The sequence below is a fragment of the Triturus cristatus genome, chromosome 3_2, assembly GCF_964204655.1.
Source record: "Triturus cristatus chromosome 3_2, aTriCri1.1, whole genome shotgun sequence".
NCBI classification, from domain to species: Eukaryota; Metazoa; Chordata; class Amphibia; order Caudata; family Salamandridae; genus Triturus; species Triturus cristatus.
The window spans coordinates 368,258,091-368,273,077 of NC_140584.1; the positions used below are offsets into that span (position 1 = coordinate 368,258,091).

General features: G+C 44.7%; 1 protein-coding gene and 1 long non-coding RNA gene across 2 annotated transcripts in view; one reads left to right on the forward strand and one right to left on the reverse strand.

Annotated features, from left to right (window-relative positions):
- LOC146857390 (uncharacterized) overlaps positions 1–11,649 on the reverse strand; it is a 46,126-nt gene extending 34,477 nt beyond the window's left edge. The window contains exon 1 of the long non-coding RNA XR_014979901.1: positions 11,449–11,649. This is a non-coding gene — a long non-coding RNA (uncharacterized LOC146857390). The remainder of the gene's footprint in view (positions 1–11,448) is intronic.
- Positions 11,650–12,462: 813 nt separating this feature from the next.
- The window catches only part of MTF1 (metal regulatory transcription factor 1), a 210,048-nt gene continuing 207,523 nt past the window's right edge, over positions 12,463–14,987 (forward strand). The window contains exon 1 of the mRNA XM_085647879.1: positions 12,463–12,978. Within this exon, the coding sequence (XP_085504005.1) occupies positions 12,544–12,978 (435 nt within the window). The 5' untranslated portion in view covers positions 12,463–12,543. The remainder of the gene's footprint in view (positions 12,979–14,987) is intronic.

Below are 14,987 nucleotides of genomic sequence, written 5' to 3' on the forward strand. Positions count from 1 at the left end.
CGTAGAGTTGGGAGTGACATGCCTGGGGGAGGGGAGGGTTGGGAGTTTAAAATAGAGCTAGGATTGGGAATTATACAGACAAATGTAATGCGCTTGCGACATCCCTGAGGGCAGTGCTTTATTGCCTTCCCTTTAGTCATTGGATGAGAGGGAAGGTTAGTTCTAGATATAGAAGATTTCACTTGACTATATAATTCATGACTGTATCGTATCTTGTGTTATGTATACTCTCTCTGTATTGTATACATTACAGTATGTGTCTGAGCAGACTGGAAACCCTCAATAAATTTTTTTACAAAAAACAAAAAAAATCAATAATCCAAATAGAAACATTGAAGATCGGGAATGCACATTGAATTGGGGCAAAAGTTTAAGTTAGGGGTGAATTTAAATCATTCAAGCCTCGGTCCAAAACAATCCCCTGCTACCAGATTTTTTCTTAGCGCTTTAACTTGTGCAAATTTCGGGGCTCGTTAAGAGCTATAGGATAAACTGAAGTTCACAAGTGAGGCTGTTCTACAAATCATTACAAATAACGAAGCATATTAAGCTCCACAATGAAGACAGAAAAGCTTACAAAATGTAAGGTTTATTAAATGTTTCTCTCAGAATATTTTCCAGTGTGCAAGGGAACATATCCCCTCCTAACACTACAGGGTTTAGCCTTGTAGGGCCTGTCGTAAACAAAAATCAGTGCCATCTCCACAAGTTGCATCTCTGGTGTTTGTACCACAACTCCCAGTCATGCAAGGTGTGTGCCCAGAAGCACACGAAGGTGATCCCAGAACAAAAACCGACTTAGCACATCATCATGCACCGCTGGAAGTAACATAAGGTCCACTTCCACTTGCAGTCGAGGACAAGGACCTGTCTTCCGGTAAGTCCAAGTCAAAAAAACAAACAAAAAAAAAAAAAGCACAAGTCCAAGCCGGTTTTGTACCATCCTCATCTCTCTCCGAAGTCGTGATTACGTCAATGTCCCCCACCCCCCATGCTTGCTACCGGTCCCCTACCAAGGAGCCGATTCCAGAACTGATCCAGATGCCCCCCGAATTTTCAGTGCTGTCGCAATGCTGGAGCATACAGAGATGTTTAAGGAGGCCATGCTCTGCATCTTCGGCACCTCAACAGCCCTCTCTGGTGTGCCTTTGGGCCCTTTATGTCCACAGAGGTCTCCAATTAGGTTACTCCTGGTGTGCCACCCCCAGCACCTTCATTGCATCCTGAACCCACTTTGGGTTCAGTTTCAACTTTGGAGGCAGGCACAACGATCCATGTCAGTTCAGGCACGTTGATGCCAGCCCCGACACAGCTGAGGAGGATGACAATCCCATTGTTCTGTCTGATTCTGAACCACATACCCATCAACCCCACCGGTTGTGATTTCTCAATGGCTTAGCCCACACATTATCTCCAAAACCCTTTGTAATGCCACAGTGGGACCATAATTTGATCCTCGCTTTTCCTATGTCCACGCCCCCTTTAAAGAATTGCACAGCTTCAGCTACATCTCCTGACCCTGAAGACAATCTTTCTCATCGTAATAACTTCAACTCATCACTTTAGTGAGCTTCAAGCTAGATTAGTCTAGCCGGCCTACACCATCACCTTTCCAGAAAAACTGGTTGTGAGGACAAGAGTGACATTTCTACAGAAGATTGTCTTTGCCTTTTATGTCGGACAGTCCATCACTTTTCTGATGTTCTTTGCTACACCCCACCCCTCGAAAGAGAAGAGGCTCCATCATTTGGACCCCAGAAGAGCACTGTGCTCTTACACTGATCATACCAAAGACCAATAATCCGCTCTTAGTGGGGTTCTCCAGGACACAGAAAAGGAGTCCTTTGAAAGGACTGGAATGCAAATCAGCCATCCCATGCCAAAAGAGGTCAGTATCAATTACCCCTGAAACTGAGGCCTGTACTGCTTCTGAGCCCACATGTTCAAAGTAGATGCGCAGCTCCTGATCAAGAACTTCTCTCAAACCAGGGATGGCTGAATATGCACTCTTGCCCTGGGATATGCAAAGTTGTGCCAGATTGAAAATGCGTACTTATTTTAAGAATCTGATGCCTAATTGGGCCTCCCCATGTACTTGCCCACCTTTTCAAAGGCATTTTCAGATGCTTCATTTAGCTGTGCTGTTATCTGTTTTTTAGAGCTAGAGTCAATGTACCTCCTGCAGTAGCCTCTAGGAATGGTCGCAGTGACTCCAGTGAGTACTGAATTGTTTGTGAGGTTCATGTGGTGGTTCTCCAGGTAATAATACACATTCATTGTCACTGGTGTCTGACTCTGGAATAAGTCCATCAGCATTTTAAAAAATTGAGGGGGGAGACTTGCTGGGATGCATCTCAGACTCAAGTCAAGTCAGACTCAACAAACCCAGCATAGACATCAAGGGGCTTTTAGTTGTACTGGACAGCAGCAAACCAAGAATATGAGCAGGTACTGCAAAGGACAGGTGCCATTTGCGGTTTCATCCCATGGTTCTCTGCAAGGTATCAAGGTCTACTCACCTGAATGCCAGGTTCTGCGGGAGTGAAGATAGCCCTCCCAATTGGCTGTTGACTAACCGTTAGCCCACAAATTTTTCTCCAAGAACGCTAGCTGTTAATGCCTAGGGGAAAGGAGGTTGGGAGTAAAAGAGGCAGGGTGGTAGATGGACACAAGATTGGTCATCTGGTTCTGTAGTATACAGCTTTGGATGTCTTCCCTGATTCGTATGGTTCAGTATGCACTGGAACCCTCTACTTCGAGATTCACACAAAGACCTTTGTGCATTAACACATACATAAAACATTAGTTAACCAAGATAAGTGTGAACAAATTGTACACTAAAATTGCCTTACTAGGGGAGGAGCCAAGATGGCGACCGGGACGGCAGCGTAGACTCCCGGCTCCGTGAACCTCCGTATCCCGCACGGATATCCTGCATTAGATCCTCAGCCTGCGCTATGCGCCCGTGTTTGTGAATGAGAGCGGCAACCGATCGAGTGACTCCGAAGTTTCTGGCGGCTGTACCGCCGGAGAAACGGGTATTTGCAATTTGCGGCCTGTGCGGCCCTGGAGCCGGGACCTTGAGTGGACACCTTGGCCGGGTGGCAGTTTAACAACAGCGGCCTTTGGTGACTGGGTGGAGTCGGACTGCCGGATCGGTGCGACTATCGGCCTACATTTCGCCGTGGTCGCTTCCTACCACTAAGCGGAGCGGAACAAGTGCATGCCCGGGGTGGCAGTTCCACGACTCTCCGGTGATTGCCTCTGCCTTCGACGGTGAGCTGCCCGAACGCCGCCCGTAACTCGCCCTGATTCCTGCGGGCTGCTCCCGGATTTTCGCGGGCGCTGGTCCGTGGTGGGGACGACGGTTGCCTGTGACTACATAACGGATACATTTTTGGTCTGCCTCCGGAACCCTGTTTGCCAGCGACATAGACCTTGATGCGCTTGCCCCTGGGTCCCGGTCCCAATACGGGTTGGACCTACCCGGCGGCCATCTTGTCACGATGAAGTCTACCATCCTGTCCACCAGGTCACAGCAGGAGCGGGAGTGTGCGACTCTGGGGAGCGTAGCGGAGCGATCGCAGAGAGCTGTGCTGGGGTACTGTGACCTTCTCGAGGCTCTCGGTGCCCTTCATTCCACCTTGCTTCATGGCGTTTGGGTATTGGGGAGTAGGCTTGATGGTGTGGCATCAGCGTTGGGACAGTTGCGGCCTGCCTGTCCTCAGATACACAGGGACTTCCTGCACTGCACTCAGGACGACAATGTCGGGGCCACCCCTGTGACTAGTGACCAGCTGGAAACTCCGGACAGTCTACTATTGTGTGATCGGCTGGCTGTGGGTCTGATCTGTCCCGGAGGTATTGGACCTGAGTGGGGGGGGGGTGGCCTTGTCCGGTGCGCGGCCTCCGGCGACCCGGGGAAAACTCAAGCAACGGTTGTCTACTCTGGCTGATTCCGCCTTCCTGGACCTTGTGTGCAGTGCAGATCCTGGGGCAGCACTGGGAAAGACGTTCCTCCATAATGCTGACTGGGTTGGTACTCAGAGACTTCCACCCCACCGGGGTGTGTCGCTTCCTGGTCGTTTTTGGACGCTCCTTTACCGTGTAGCATTGGACATGGCGCCGGGTCGAGGGGTATGCATGGGCGGATTTGCCAAGAGTGGCCAAGGATAAGAATGATCTTTCAGAGGTGGTCGGCTAATAGGCGGGCGGGCTCGGGGTTGCGTGCTCTCATGGTATAACTGTCGGTATAGTAGGTGCAAAATGCTCCCCATCTTTCTTTGACATGGTCGATTTTGTGTCGCTTACTGTCTGCTTTGGGGGAAACATAATGTGCGGGAGGGAGACGCCAGGGGCATGTTTTGAAGGCCCTCCTCCAGTTTATTAATACTCTCTCTACCCCCCCTTCTGGTGGGGTTCTTTTCTTACTCCTTTTTCCCTGTTTCTTCTATATTTCGGGTCTGGTTCCAGGGCGACAGGCACACTGCTGGGGGGGGGGGGGGGGGCCGTACTCATCTGCAGAGGTGCAGGGTGGGGGGTTGGGGGAGGGGATTCTTTAGTCTTTAATCTCTCTTTTCCATGGCCTCCTTTTTCTTCTCTAATTCTTCTTGTTTTTTCTTTTCTGGGATCAGCGTGGTACACCTCCTTTGTTGTGAATCGTTGCCTTTTCATGTGTGCCACAATTTCCGGGGTGTTCTCTGGGCTTTAGGGCAGGGGACTGCAGGCGCAGCTGGGCATGATATTCTTCCCCATCCTGAATTTCCTGTGTCTGCGCCATTGATCCAATAGATTGCTGTTTATTGCTTACGTTTATCATTCTGCCTGCCTTTTATCGTTGTTGGGAAATTGTTCGGCACCTGATCCTTCTGTCTTTTTCCATTATAAAATGAAAACCCTTGTTATCCTGGTGTCCTACCTGCGCTGTTCGCTGGCCAGACTATATTAGCATGGAGATTCTGCTCCCCGAGGTGCTACCTGTGTTAACATTTGATCTCTGTTGCTCTGACTGCTTAGCGGCCGGCCCCGGGGGGTTGTAGGCCCATACTTGTTATTGATTGAAATGTCAATAAAGGTTTTTCCAAAAAAAAAAAAAAAAATTGCCTTACTAAACTTAGATTGTACCATTCACCAGTTATTACCTTTCTATTTCACGGCATAGAAGACATAGGTAATCCATAGAGTATTCTTGTCCCACTGTGAAACAGATCATACTCACTAAGAGCTAAGTTTAAACTGCTCAAAACGGGAAGTTTCAGAATAAAAATGTCCTAAGGGTCTAAACACAATAATGTCTTTAGGTACAGTGAACTGATCTTATGGCATTGTGTTACTGAAATGCGGAAATTATCCTTCTTTGTTCTGTTTTTTCTTTCAGGTGCTGAGAGCGTGTTTTTGCCGGCAAAGCGGATGAGAGTAGGTAGATCCAGAGGCTGGAACTGAGATGGAAGATTGGACAAGGAGTTAAGTACAATTTTGGAACTCAGCGTAAAAGGTACTCGAGGAGATCACCTCTCTCCAAGGATCTATAAGCCAAGCAAGGCTGGAGGAACATGGGCGCGGTATTTATAGCCAGCGCCCATCTATAATGGCCGCCAGGTCTCGCGAGCACCCGAATTTGAGAGATCTCAAACCTGTCCTGTTTATTCCATTATAAAGTAAGACCAAAAATCCCAGCATTCAAATAATAAAACCTGGACAGGGTCAACGCATCAGCCTGAGAAACTTGGAACCTCTGCCAATTAGTCCCTACCAAAAGCAGAGGATCCGGAATCTTGAAAGTTCTGAGTTTCATCTATTTTAATAACCGACACTTCCACCGTTTTAATAACTATATCCACACACGACTTAGCGTATGACAGGTGAGAAAGTATGACTCTGATGGTACCGTAGCAAGAGGAGATAGTAACAGAAGAAAGAGAAACAACTGTTATGTAGATTAACTGGGTGGCCATTTTCGAAAAGGTAAGGCCTGGCAGTCCACAAAAAAAAAACCAAATAAAATCACAATCGGTGTACTAAAATAGAACTTTAAATTCAATAAAAATGTAATTATATTAAAAAGGTGAACCATATATAAATAATAAAATAATATAAGATTTATTACCTTATCGCTTATGGGAAAATGTTGTTTTCTTAAAACTTACATTAAAATGTTTTGATTTAGGGAGCACATTTTGATTGTCACACTTTTGGCAGAAAGCATTTGCCTTGGCCAGCCTCTACACTCTACCAATACCGATGAGGGGATGGGCAAAACAGGAAGTGTCATGGAAGCTGCAGAGCCTAGGTCGCCGTAAACATTGTACAATATTCCGTTTTTTGTTCATTAACCCTGCATCTATTCTGGAAGATACAGAAGGGCTTCCAACCCGGAACTCCATGTGCTAGGCCTAAGCTGGACTTCACAGGACTGACAGTGTACGGCGGCAAGGGTGTGAGCCACGTAAAAGAAGCCACCGGGTGGCCAATATGCAGTCTGAGCTGGGAGCAGATTGGAAAGCTCCACCGAGGCCTGGGCTCTCTAGTCACCAGGTGTTCTAGGAAACAGAACTACAACAAGCATTGGCATAGCCAATAGGTCTCGCTTTTGGGACCTTATAAGTATTTAGTTATGCAACTGTTGCATAGTTCAACACTTATAAGGTCCCAAAAGCGAAACCTATTGGCTATGCCAATGCTTGTTTTAATCAGGACCTGTGAGATCGATGTTGAACAGGGTACTAGATGTTATTATGCTTGCCAACAAGCAGGCGTCGGTTTCTATCTCGCTTCTCGAGTGCCTTAACCATGTGATCTGGCTAGTGATGAAACAAAACTGAAACTTTGATACCCATTCAAATACGGCTGCAGCGAAAGCATTTGTTGGAGATCGGTCTCGAGGCGGATGGCTTGAAGAGGACTGTAAAGTACGTGTTCTTTATATTGTATGTGTTTTTTTTTTTTTTTTTACGAAACGCTTCAATACTGCACTTCATGCGCCGACAACCGGGAAACGCCGGTTCACCCACATTCCCATTCTAAGGATGAGGGAAATGCCTCTCAATGTTTCCCAGCGTCCAACTCACTTTCATTCCAACACGGATGTGGCATAACAGCTTTAGTTGCCGGTTTTGGAGCTGGGGAACCCGGTTCGAATCTCCGTGTCAGCTATTTTGTGATTCTGCGTAAATCTCTTAATCTCCCATGCCTACAAAAACATGAATCCGTCCTCGTGTAATGTAACTGGTGGTCATGTAAAGCGCTCAAATACCTTCGGGTCGAGTTGGCGCTGTAGAAAACTGAATTGCTGTAATTGCTGGTGAGGAAATAGAAGGTTCTCAAAATGGTTATGCAATTGAGAGGAGCGTGAAAAGGCGACGTTTGATAACATTAGAACGGAATTAAAGAACGGAGTTGGTCATGCAGAGTTGAAAGTACATGTAGGATAGATAAGGCAAGAGTGATAAAAATAGAAACCCCTCACTAAAGTACTCACATTGCTTCCAAAAGTAAAGGAGCGCCGCTTCAAGGTAATAACAAGCATTGGCCACACGCGCGCCTCGCGCTTTAAGTTTAAAAAAAAAAAGACAAGCCCGGCGGAGTGTGGCGCGCGCTTGGGGGCGGGGGAGCGCATTCCAGGAGGGGGAGCGGACCCTTTGAAGTGCTCCTAAAAAGCAGATTGCATGGCGGCACGATGCGCGCGATTGTGCGCGTGCTAGCCATGCAATCCGCTTTTTGGGAGCACTTTCCAGCCCGCTCTCTATAGTCTCGCTTCGCGATCGCTTACGCGATAGCAAGGCGAGACCTAAAAACCACAGAGGCAAATTCGTCCTTATGTACTGTCTGCTACACAACACCCTACGAGTCATCCTCAACCGCATAGTGCCCATTTTAATGTAAGCTATACTAATTAAGCAGTTAAAAGAAGGCTCGCCGATTGCAAGCATTATACTTTTGTTTTTACTTAATTTCCAGCCACGTTTCCAATTCTTTCTGTAATTATACAATTGTGCTTTCCATTAAATAACTTTTTATACTTTGACACTTATTCCTTTATGAAATAAAGATTTAACTCAATTTGCAAGCAAAGCATTAGTAATTATTTATAATCGGCCTTTCCTAAACTGCATAATTAAATTGTCCTTTATACAGATCTACTAAAATCATTAACTATTGAAATAAGTCCCTTCACCAAAAAAGTGTAAAATGCCATTAAAAATAGCCTTTGTAGAGATTAAATTGATTTACTTGTGAGTATATAAAACATTCCCTGGTTGATTCATCAATTACTATCTAATTCAGAATCCTTGAATCCTACAGTTATATTAATTACGAAAGAGGAAGTATTGTTATAACGATATTTGTTTCTCAAGCTGTGACGTTGCCAGCTACGTGGGGTCGAAGGATAGAGAAATTGTAATCCCTATAAAAAGTGTGGCTCGTAAAATGACATGATTCATAAAACGTCTTCAGGTAAAAATTGCAAGAGTAATTATTTTTGAAAAAAATTTCCCTTAAGCGATAGTTTAATAACAAGACTTTATTAAAAGAAATCATTGAATTATCCAAGAAGTTAATAAATCTTTAATTTTCCATCTATTCATTATTTTCGTAACTTTGTGTAAACCATAAGTTTTATTAAATCATACACCGTCCTAAAAAAAAATGTATAAGAACACAATCCTAAACTTTATCATATTCTTCTTGAACTTTACAGTTTCACTGTTTTATCTCAATTTTAACTGGCATAAGGCAATGTCTCTAGCCAGACTTATTTTAAACAGAGACCCCTTTATTAAACACTTCAGAGCCGATTTGGGCAAAGAAACATCTTCATTCAAGCCAACCTCAAAGGTTTCTTTAACCCACTCAAAAGACCTAAAATATCACTTTGTTCTTTCTGAAAAGAGAAGATTTCAAGCTTCAGGGCTGCCCGCAATGTTGCCTCCTCTCCGCATCAAAGCGAGTAACCACACCTCTGGACAGCAGTCAAGGTGAAAGAATAGGGAGATAATAAAAACCAAACTCGAACCGCATGAATGGGGGGCAACAAATGTGTTCAAATTACATATCTGACGAAGAACTCTACCTTCAATCCCCTCAAATGAGTGCCAGAGGCTCATATCCAATACTTCACATGCATAGCACAGAGAAGGGATTTTTACCCTATAGACTGACAAGACATGCCCAAAGTAACGTCTCCCACAGACTTTGTAAAATCTATTCAGGGCATTTGCCTAAGATAGGGACCTACTCGAGCAAAGCTTCATATGATCAGCATCCCTCCCCATTCTTAGAAAAAATCCTTACCAAGATAGAGGTGCAAATCCACTATTTCTAATTTACCAATGCCCTGATTCCAGTTAAAATTCCACTTCAGTCTTTACCCATTCTTATGAAAGATTAAGACTTTACTTTTAAGAGATATTAATCTTCAAAACGTGGACTTCGTGATACTCAGACAATGCTACAAGACAATTCCTGCAAGCCAAAAGGGGTTAAATCCATTATGGCCACATCATCAGCGTATAATAAAGAACCAATTGACATTGCATCAATTCTGGGAGGATCATCCTTTACCCGATTTAACGTACCAGGAAGATCATAAATATACAGTGAAAACAGCAGGGGTGCCAATAATCTACCCTGCTTAAGACCATTTTGAGTTTTGACCATATGGGAGACGCCCTGCGTTCCTCCCATCAGATTTTGGCACCAGGTATCAGAGTGCAGCTCCATAATAAGACGCAAAAGATGCTGCGAGACATCCAAAAGGAGAAGCTTTCTCCATAGCATTTGACGAGAAACTCTATCAAACGCTGTGGAGAAATCGATAAACGCAGTGTATACTTGCATATCTTGAGAAAAATTATATTTTTCAAACACTGTTTGAAGGACCACATATTATCAAGTGTACTACGAGTCCTCCTAAAACTTAAATAACGGCCCAAGAATGGATCCCTATACTGCAGTCTCCTTTTTAATCATTGCAATTGGAACCGCTTAAGGCGCCCTAGTGCCAGATGTTCTGGCATGGTTTACATATGCAAAATCTCATCAACTGAGGGGCCACCATACAAAACACATCTCATCCACACAGGGATGTCGGTCTCAAAATGACTCGAATACAGATGTAAAATATATTCCCCCCAGACATTTTCAGAAATAGGAACTGAATGTGCATTCTCCATGTGGCAGTATCTGGCAATGAAACATTAATACTTCCTAGCGTTCTTGGCATTTGCAGTCTCTCTTAAACTGAACCATTTGGAGTCACATTCCCACCTGCAAAAGAGGGCAGCAAATATTATTTTCTTGTCAGGAAATGTATTTCTGGATGTATTGCCTTTAATAAGAGGTTGCACTTTTTCTGCATTCATGGAACATTGTGCCCAACGCTCGATTTACAAAATTCTTCCATTAGAGATTCAAAATGGGAGATAGAATCATCCCATACAGGCCCCTTTTAGGGTCAGCACATTCTCCCCTGATCATAACATTTAAGGCAGCCATATGCTTAGCTGTCCTGAGGGAACGACCATTCGACTTATAAATCCAATCTTACCCAAAAAAGGTTTCCACAGATATGCCAATTAAAAGCGATCATACATATCTGCTGGAAATTAAGTTTTTCACAAGCTCCAAACATTTGAAAAGAAACTATTGCATAGTCAAGTAGACTCCGCGTAGAGGTTCAATGAAAGGTAAATGAAGCAACCTCAAGAATACGTTATAGGCACATGGACCAGATCCTCTTGCACTCCACCAACCGTCATAGTCCCAAAATCTTCACTAACCCCTTTGAAACATCGATGAACCAGTGGTGAGGAAGATGTGACCAAAAGTGGAGGCACAGGGAGATAAGAACTAGAAGCTTCCCACACTTCCTGACAAACATCCTTGGGCATTTTCCAAAAGAAGCCAGCGATGAAAGAATGAGATTTATAAAAATGCAACTGGGAGCTTCTGATGCCAATAGATGTACTTTTTATTCTGGGGAGAGAGAATTGAACACCTAGAGCATAATTTCTTCAGCGTCCTCGTTATCCGCAGAGAGCCAGCACCCAAGCTCTTTAGGATTATTAATTCTACTGTTACTAGTCGGTGGATTTCCCCACACCCACGATGATATGTAGCACAGTGGGCAAACATGCAGTACTGTAGCTCTGCTGTTAATACCTACATTGACCAAGCCTACTACCCGCTGTAATGGTACACAACAAGGGCTCCAACAGACGGCAGGGCCGGGGCGGGAGTACCCAGGCTGCACCCGAACTATTCAGACCGCCTTCTCAGGCTCAACCACTAGTCATGACCTGGCCCGCTGCTTACTGGCTCTGGTACTAGCGTTAGACTGGCGCTTAGTCAGACACCAGGCAGGTGCTAAAAACAGTAACAACTGGTGTGTCTTAAGAGTAGCGAGGGTGGACTGATGAGGCAGTTTGTTTGTTTTTTTAAGCCACTTACCTTCCGTATTGAGCTCCTATCCACTACAGGCACAGGCTCCCAGAGTCTTCTGTGGCCAATCCAGACGCTGCTTTCATGCTGCTGAAAGCAGTGTCAGAATTTGCCTGAGCCTGCAGCTCGGTGAGAGCTTCAGTGCACATGACAGTTTGGCTTTTCAGACTGCTGGCCAGACCGCTGTACACACTGAATAGCAGTGCAACCACCCATCCATCAGCCTATCAGCCCCCTGGCCACGCCCCCAAGACTCAGCTCCGAGAGCACAAATAAATCAATAATAAGCAAGGGTTTATTATGGTATTATGTTTCGTTTTTTTGGGGCTGCCGGCACGTGAGGCAACGATCCTCCGCGACCGCTGACTAAAAACCATATATAGCGCATTCAATGAACTACTACTGACTCCCAGGGTCACCAGCCTCTAAGACCAAAACCTTAGTTGGCCAACTCAGCCAGGAGCAAGGAGAGAGCAGACAGCCCCCTTTAGAGAACAAGTCAGACAGATGCAGGCGGGTGGCGAAGAGAAAAAAAAAAAGAAAAAAGGAATGAAATATATGCCAAAATTAAGACGGAGTTGCGGAGCAACAAACGGCATCACAGCCGCCTCCTCTCCTTCTCATCGTGCGCTGCACCCGGTGTCCAAAATAATGATTCAGGCGTTAGGTAGTGCATCAATCACCAGCGTTCACGGCTGTCGGCTAATGCAGACAAAAACAGCACAACGTGGGGGCGATAAGAAAGGTAAGGGCGCCCTCCTCCCGCCGAACAAGCCATAACGACCTAACGCCGGCCGCCTCCGTCCGGCGTGGTCCACTTGGTGCCGAAATAAGCTAAAAATGCCCGCCATTCCCCGTCTTTAGAGGAGCCGTCGGGTGCAGGAACTCCGAATATAGAGCGACGAGAACGGACTACGGGCTAGGTACTGGCGACAACGCCCGTCCCAACGTTTCTCGGTAACAGGAAAGCGCGACCATAGCCACGCCCTCTCTGCTCGCCACTCTCCTTCCGGCGTCATACGTAACTTCCACTTAGACGTCACAGGATTGTTTTACATTGTGGAGAAGGGACAGGCTGTCTCCTGTCTCTCTATTTCACTCACTATGGGTGAAAACACGTGTGACTACAACATTGTATATGTAGGGGCTGACGATGACGATGAAAGGCTGCTGCGGTTTGTTGATAAAAATGGATTGGAGCCCACTACGCCCAGCACTGGGGGCCTGGTTTATGATCGGACCACTGTGCTTATTGAGCAAGATCCTGTTCGTTCACCTGGGGAGGAGGATGAAGAAGAGGACGATGAGGACGAGGAGGGTCAGTGTAGTCAACACCTGCCCTTCCTCGCTCAGGCCCACGAACAAGGCTTTCTCCTTATGGCAGAACATGATGGGATGGCTCATGGATATGTTCAGCATATCATCTCTCCAGATCAAATCCACCTTACCATCAACCCTGGCTCTACTCCCATGCCAAGAAATATTGAGGGAGCCACGCTTACTTTGCAGTCAGAGTGCCCTGAAACCAACATGAGAGAAGTAAGTTTTTGAGACTACCTGCATAATGTACCCTAGCAGAACTGATGCCATAACCATGTCACACATTAGACGTACTAGTTGAAACTGTTTTATTTCAGATGGGGCATTTGTCTGTTGGTTTGTGGTTATCGTGGAGTAACTTGTCCACAGGATAAACTCTCTCGTCTACACTCGATAAGTCTAGATCTTGGTTGTCAGAGTGGAGTTGTGTTTGATAGGAAACCCCCCTTTGTCGAGCTGCTTCATTTTGTTACTCACAATGTGTATTTGACAGTCGAAATTGAATTATTATAAGCTTTCTTTAAATTCTGTATTTGAAAGCATTTTACATTTATAGGTAATCATTTTAAATAACAATAAACAGATCCCTTCTAATGAAGCTGTAAGTATGTTCTCTCCCTTTGGTGGCAGCCTCTTTATTTTGCTTCTATGGACAAAGTAATCCAGAAGAATCCTTGGTAAATATTGCCATAGTATTGTATCAGCCAGTGGCTAGATTAGTGGGAGCACCCCGCCCCCCAGAAGGAGAGAGACTACATTTCTGAGACAACATAGTCAAACAAAATTTTGATATAAGAAACTCAATTGCTTCCTAAACAAAATGGATGAATCGAGCAACATATCTGACATCTATACAAAGTTATCCCCAGTGCTAACCAAAGTCGCTCCACCTTCCTAACAGACATTCCCACACCTCTAGACATTTGGCCCCTACATTTGTTGATGCATTTGATAGAGCTTTAAAAATCATATCTGAGGCCTCGGGCTAAGTGTCTCTTCCAGAGTTTTGGTTAGTAAAGTGAGGAAGAACTGAAGGAAGTCAAGGTGGTGCAGGTTTGATAACAGCGCCTAATAAGAGCAGATTATTAAAAAAAAAAAAAAAAAAAAAAAAAAAATAAGAGCAGATTATTGATGGGAAGAGCACATCATAATGCTGTTTCTTCTTGCTTTGAAGAAAGAGACTTATTAATGATATTTCAAAAGGGAAACATTGATCTTATAGAATGCAGACTATTATAAATAATAAATGAAAAAACGAGGAAGGAAGCCAGGAGGGGCTAAGGGATAATGTAGATTGAATCACTGCCCTTCTCAATGTTTCAAAATAAGATTCTGCTGTATTCCTAGATCCTGGCTTTGTGCTGTCCCACTAGGATTCTAAACTGTTGATGTTTTGGTTGTTCCTGGGAGGCATCCTCGCGACTTGATGAGGGTCCAAAAGGTATATGGTACTTCCATTATCTGATATAATGTCTTCAAACCATGCATAATACTAACTGCCTGTAGGTTCAAACCGGTATGGTCAGTTACTACAGCATCTACTCGATTTGTCTCTGCACCATTAGAAATTAGAGAAATGGATTGGATCCTCGCTCCCGTAGGTAAAAGATTAGCATGGATTGCTAAGATAGAAAACTTAAGTATTTTCCTATTTGTCTACTTTTCAGTGCCAATTGAACTGTTGTGCTTGGTGTATTTGGAGTATGCCTGGTATGAAGATATTAAATCAGATAATTGAAGGAGCCTGAAGTCCTGATGATGGTCCCCAGAAGCGACCTAAGCTGGACCGAAACACCAACTGATTAGAAGCCTAGTGGGTCAGTACAAAGCCGGGATCTAGGAATACAGCGAAGCCTTTTTTTGAAACATGGAGAAGGGCACTGATTTAATCTACACTATCCCGTAGGCCCTCCTGGTTTGCTTGTTTTTTAACTTTGGACCTTGTGATGCAGATAGATGCTGGAAAGAAAAAAGTGCCATACAGCTAATTTGATTTGTGGTGGCCAAGTGGAATTGGTAACGATGAGTGATTGAGAAAAACCAGAAGCCCAGAGAGGAGAGAATGTTCTCTGAAAACGTTCAATATGTGTCACTGCATAAAACAAATATTTGCTCAATTGGGTGGATTAGATTACAAAGTATATAGTTGGAAATTTGATCCTGAGAACATAAGTGGTACGAGATAAGGCATGTTTATTGACGTGGTCAGAGTAACATGAGCTGGATAT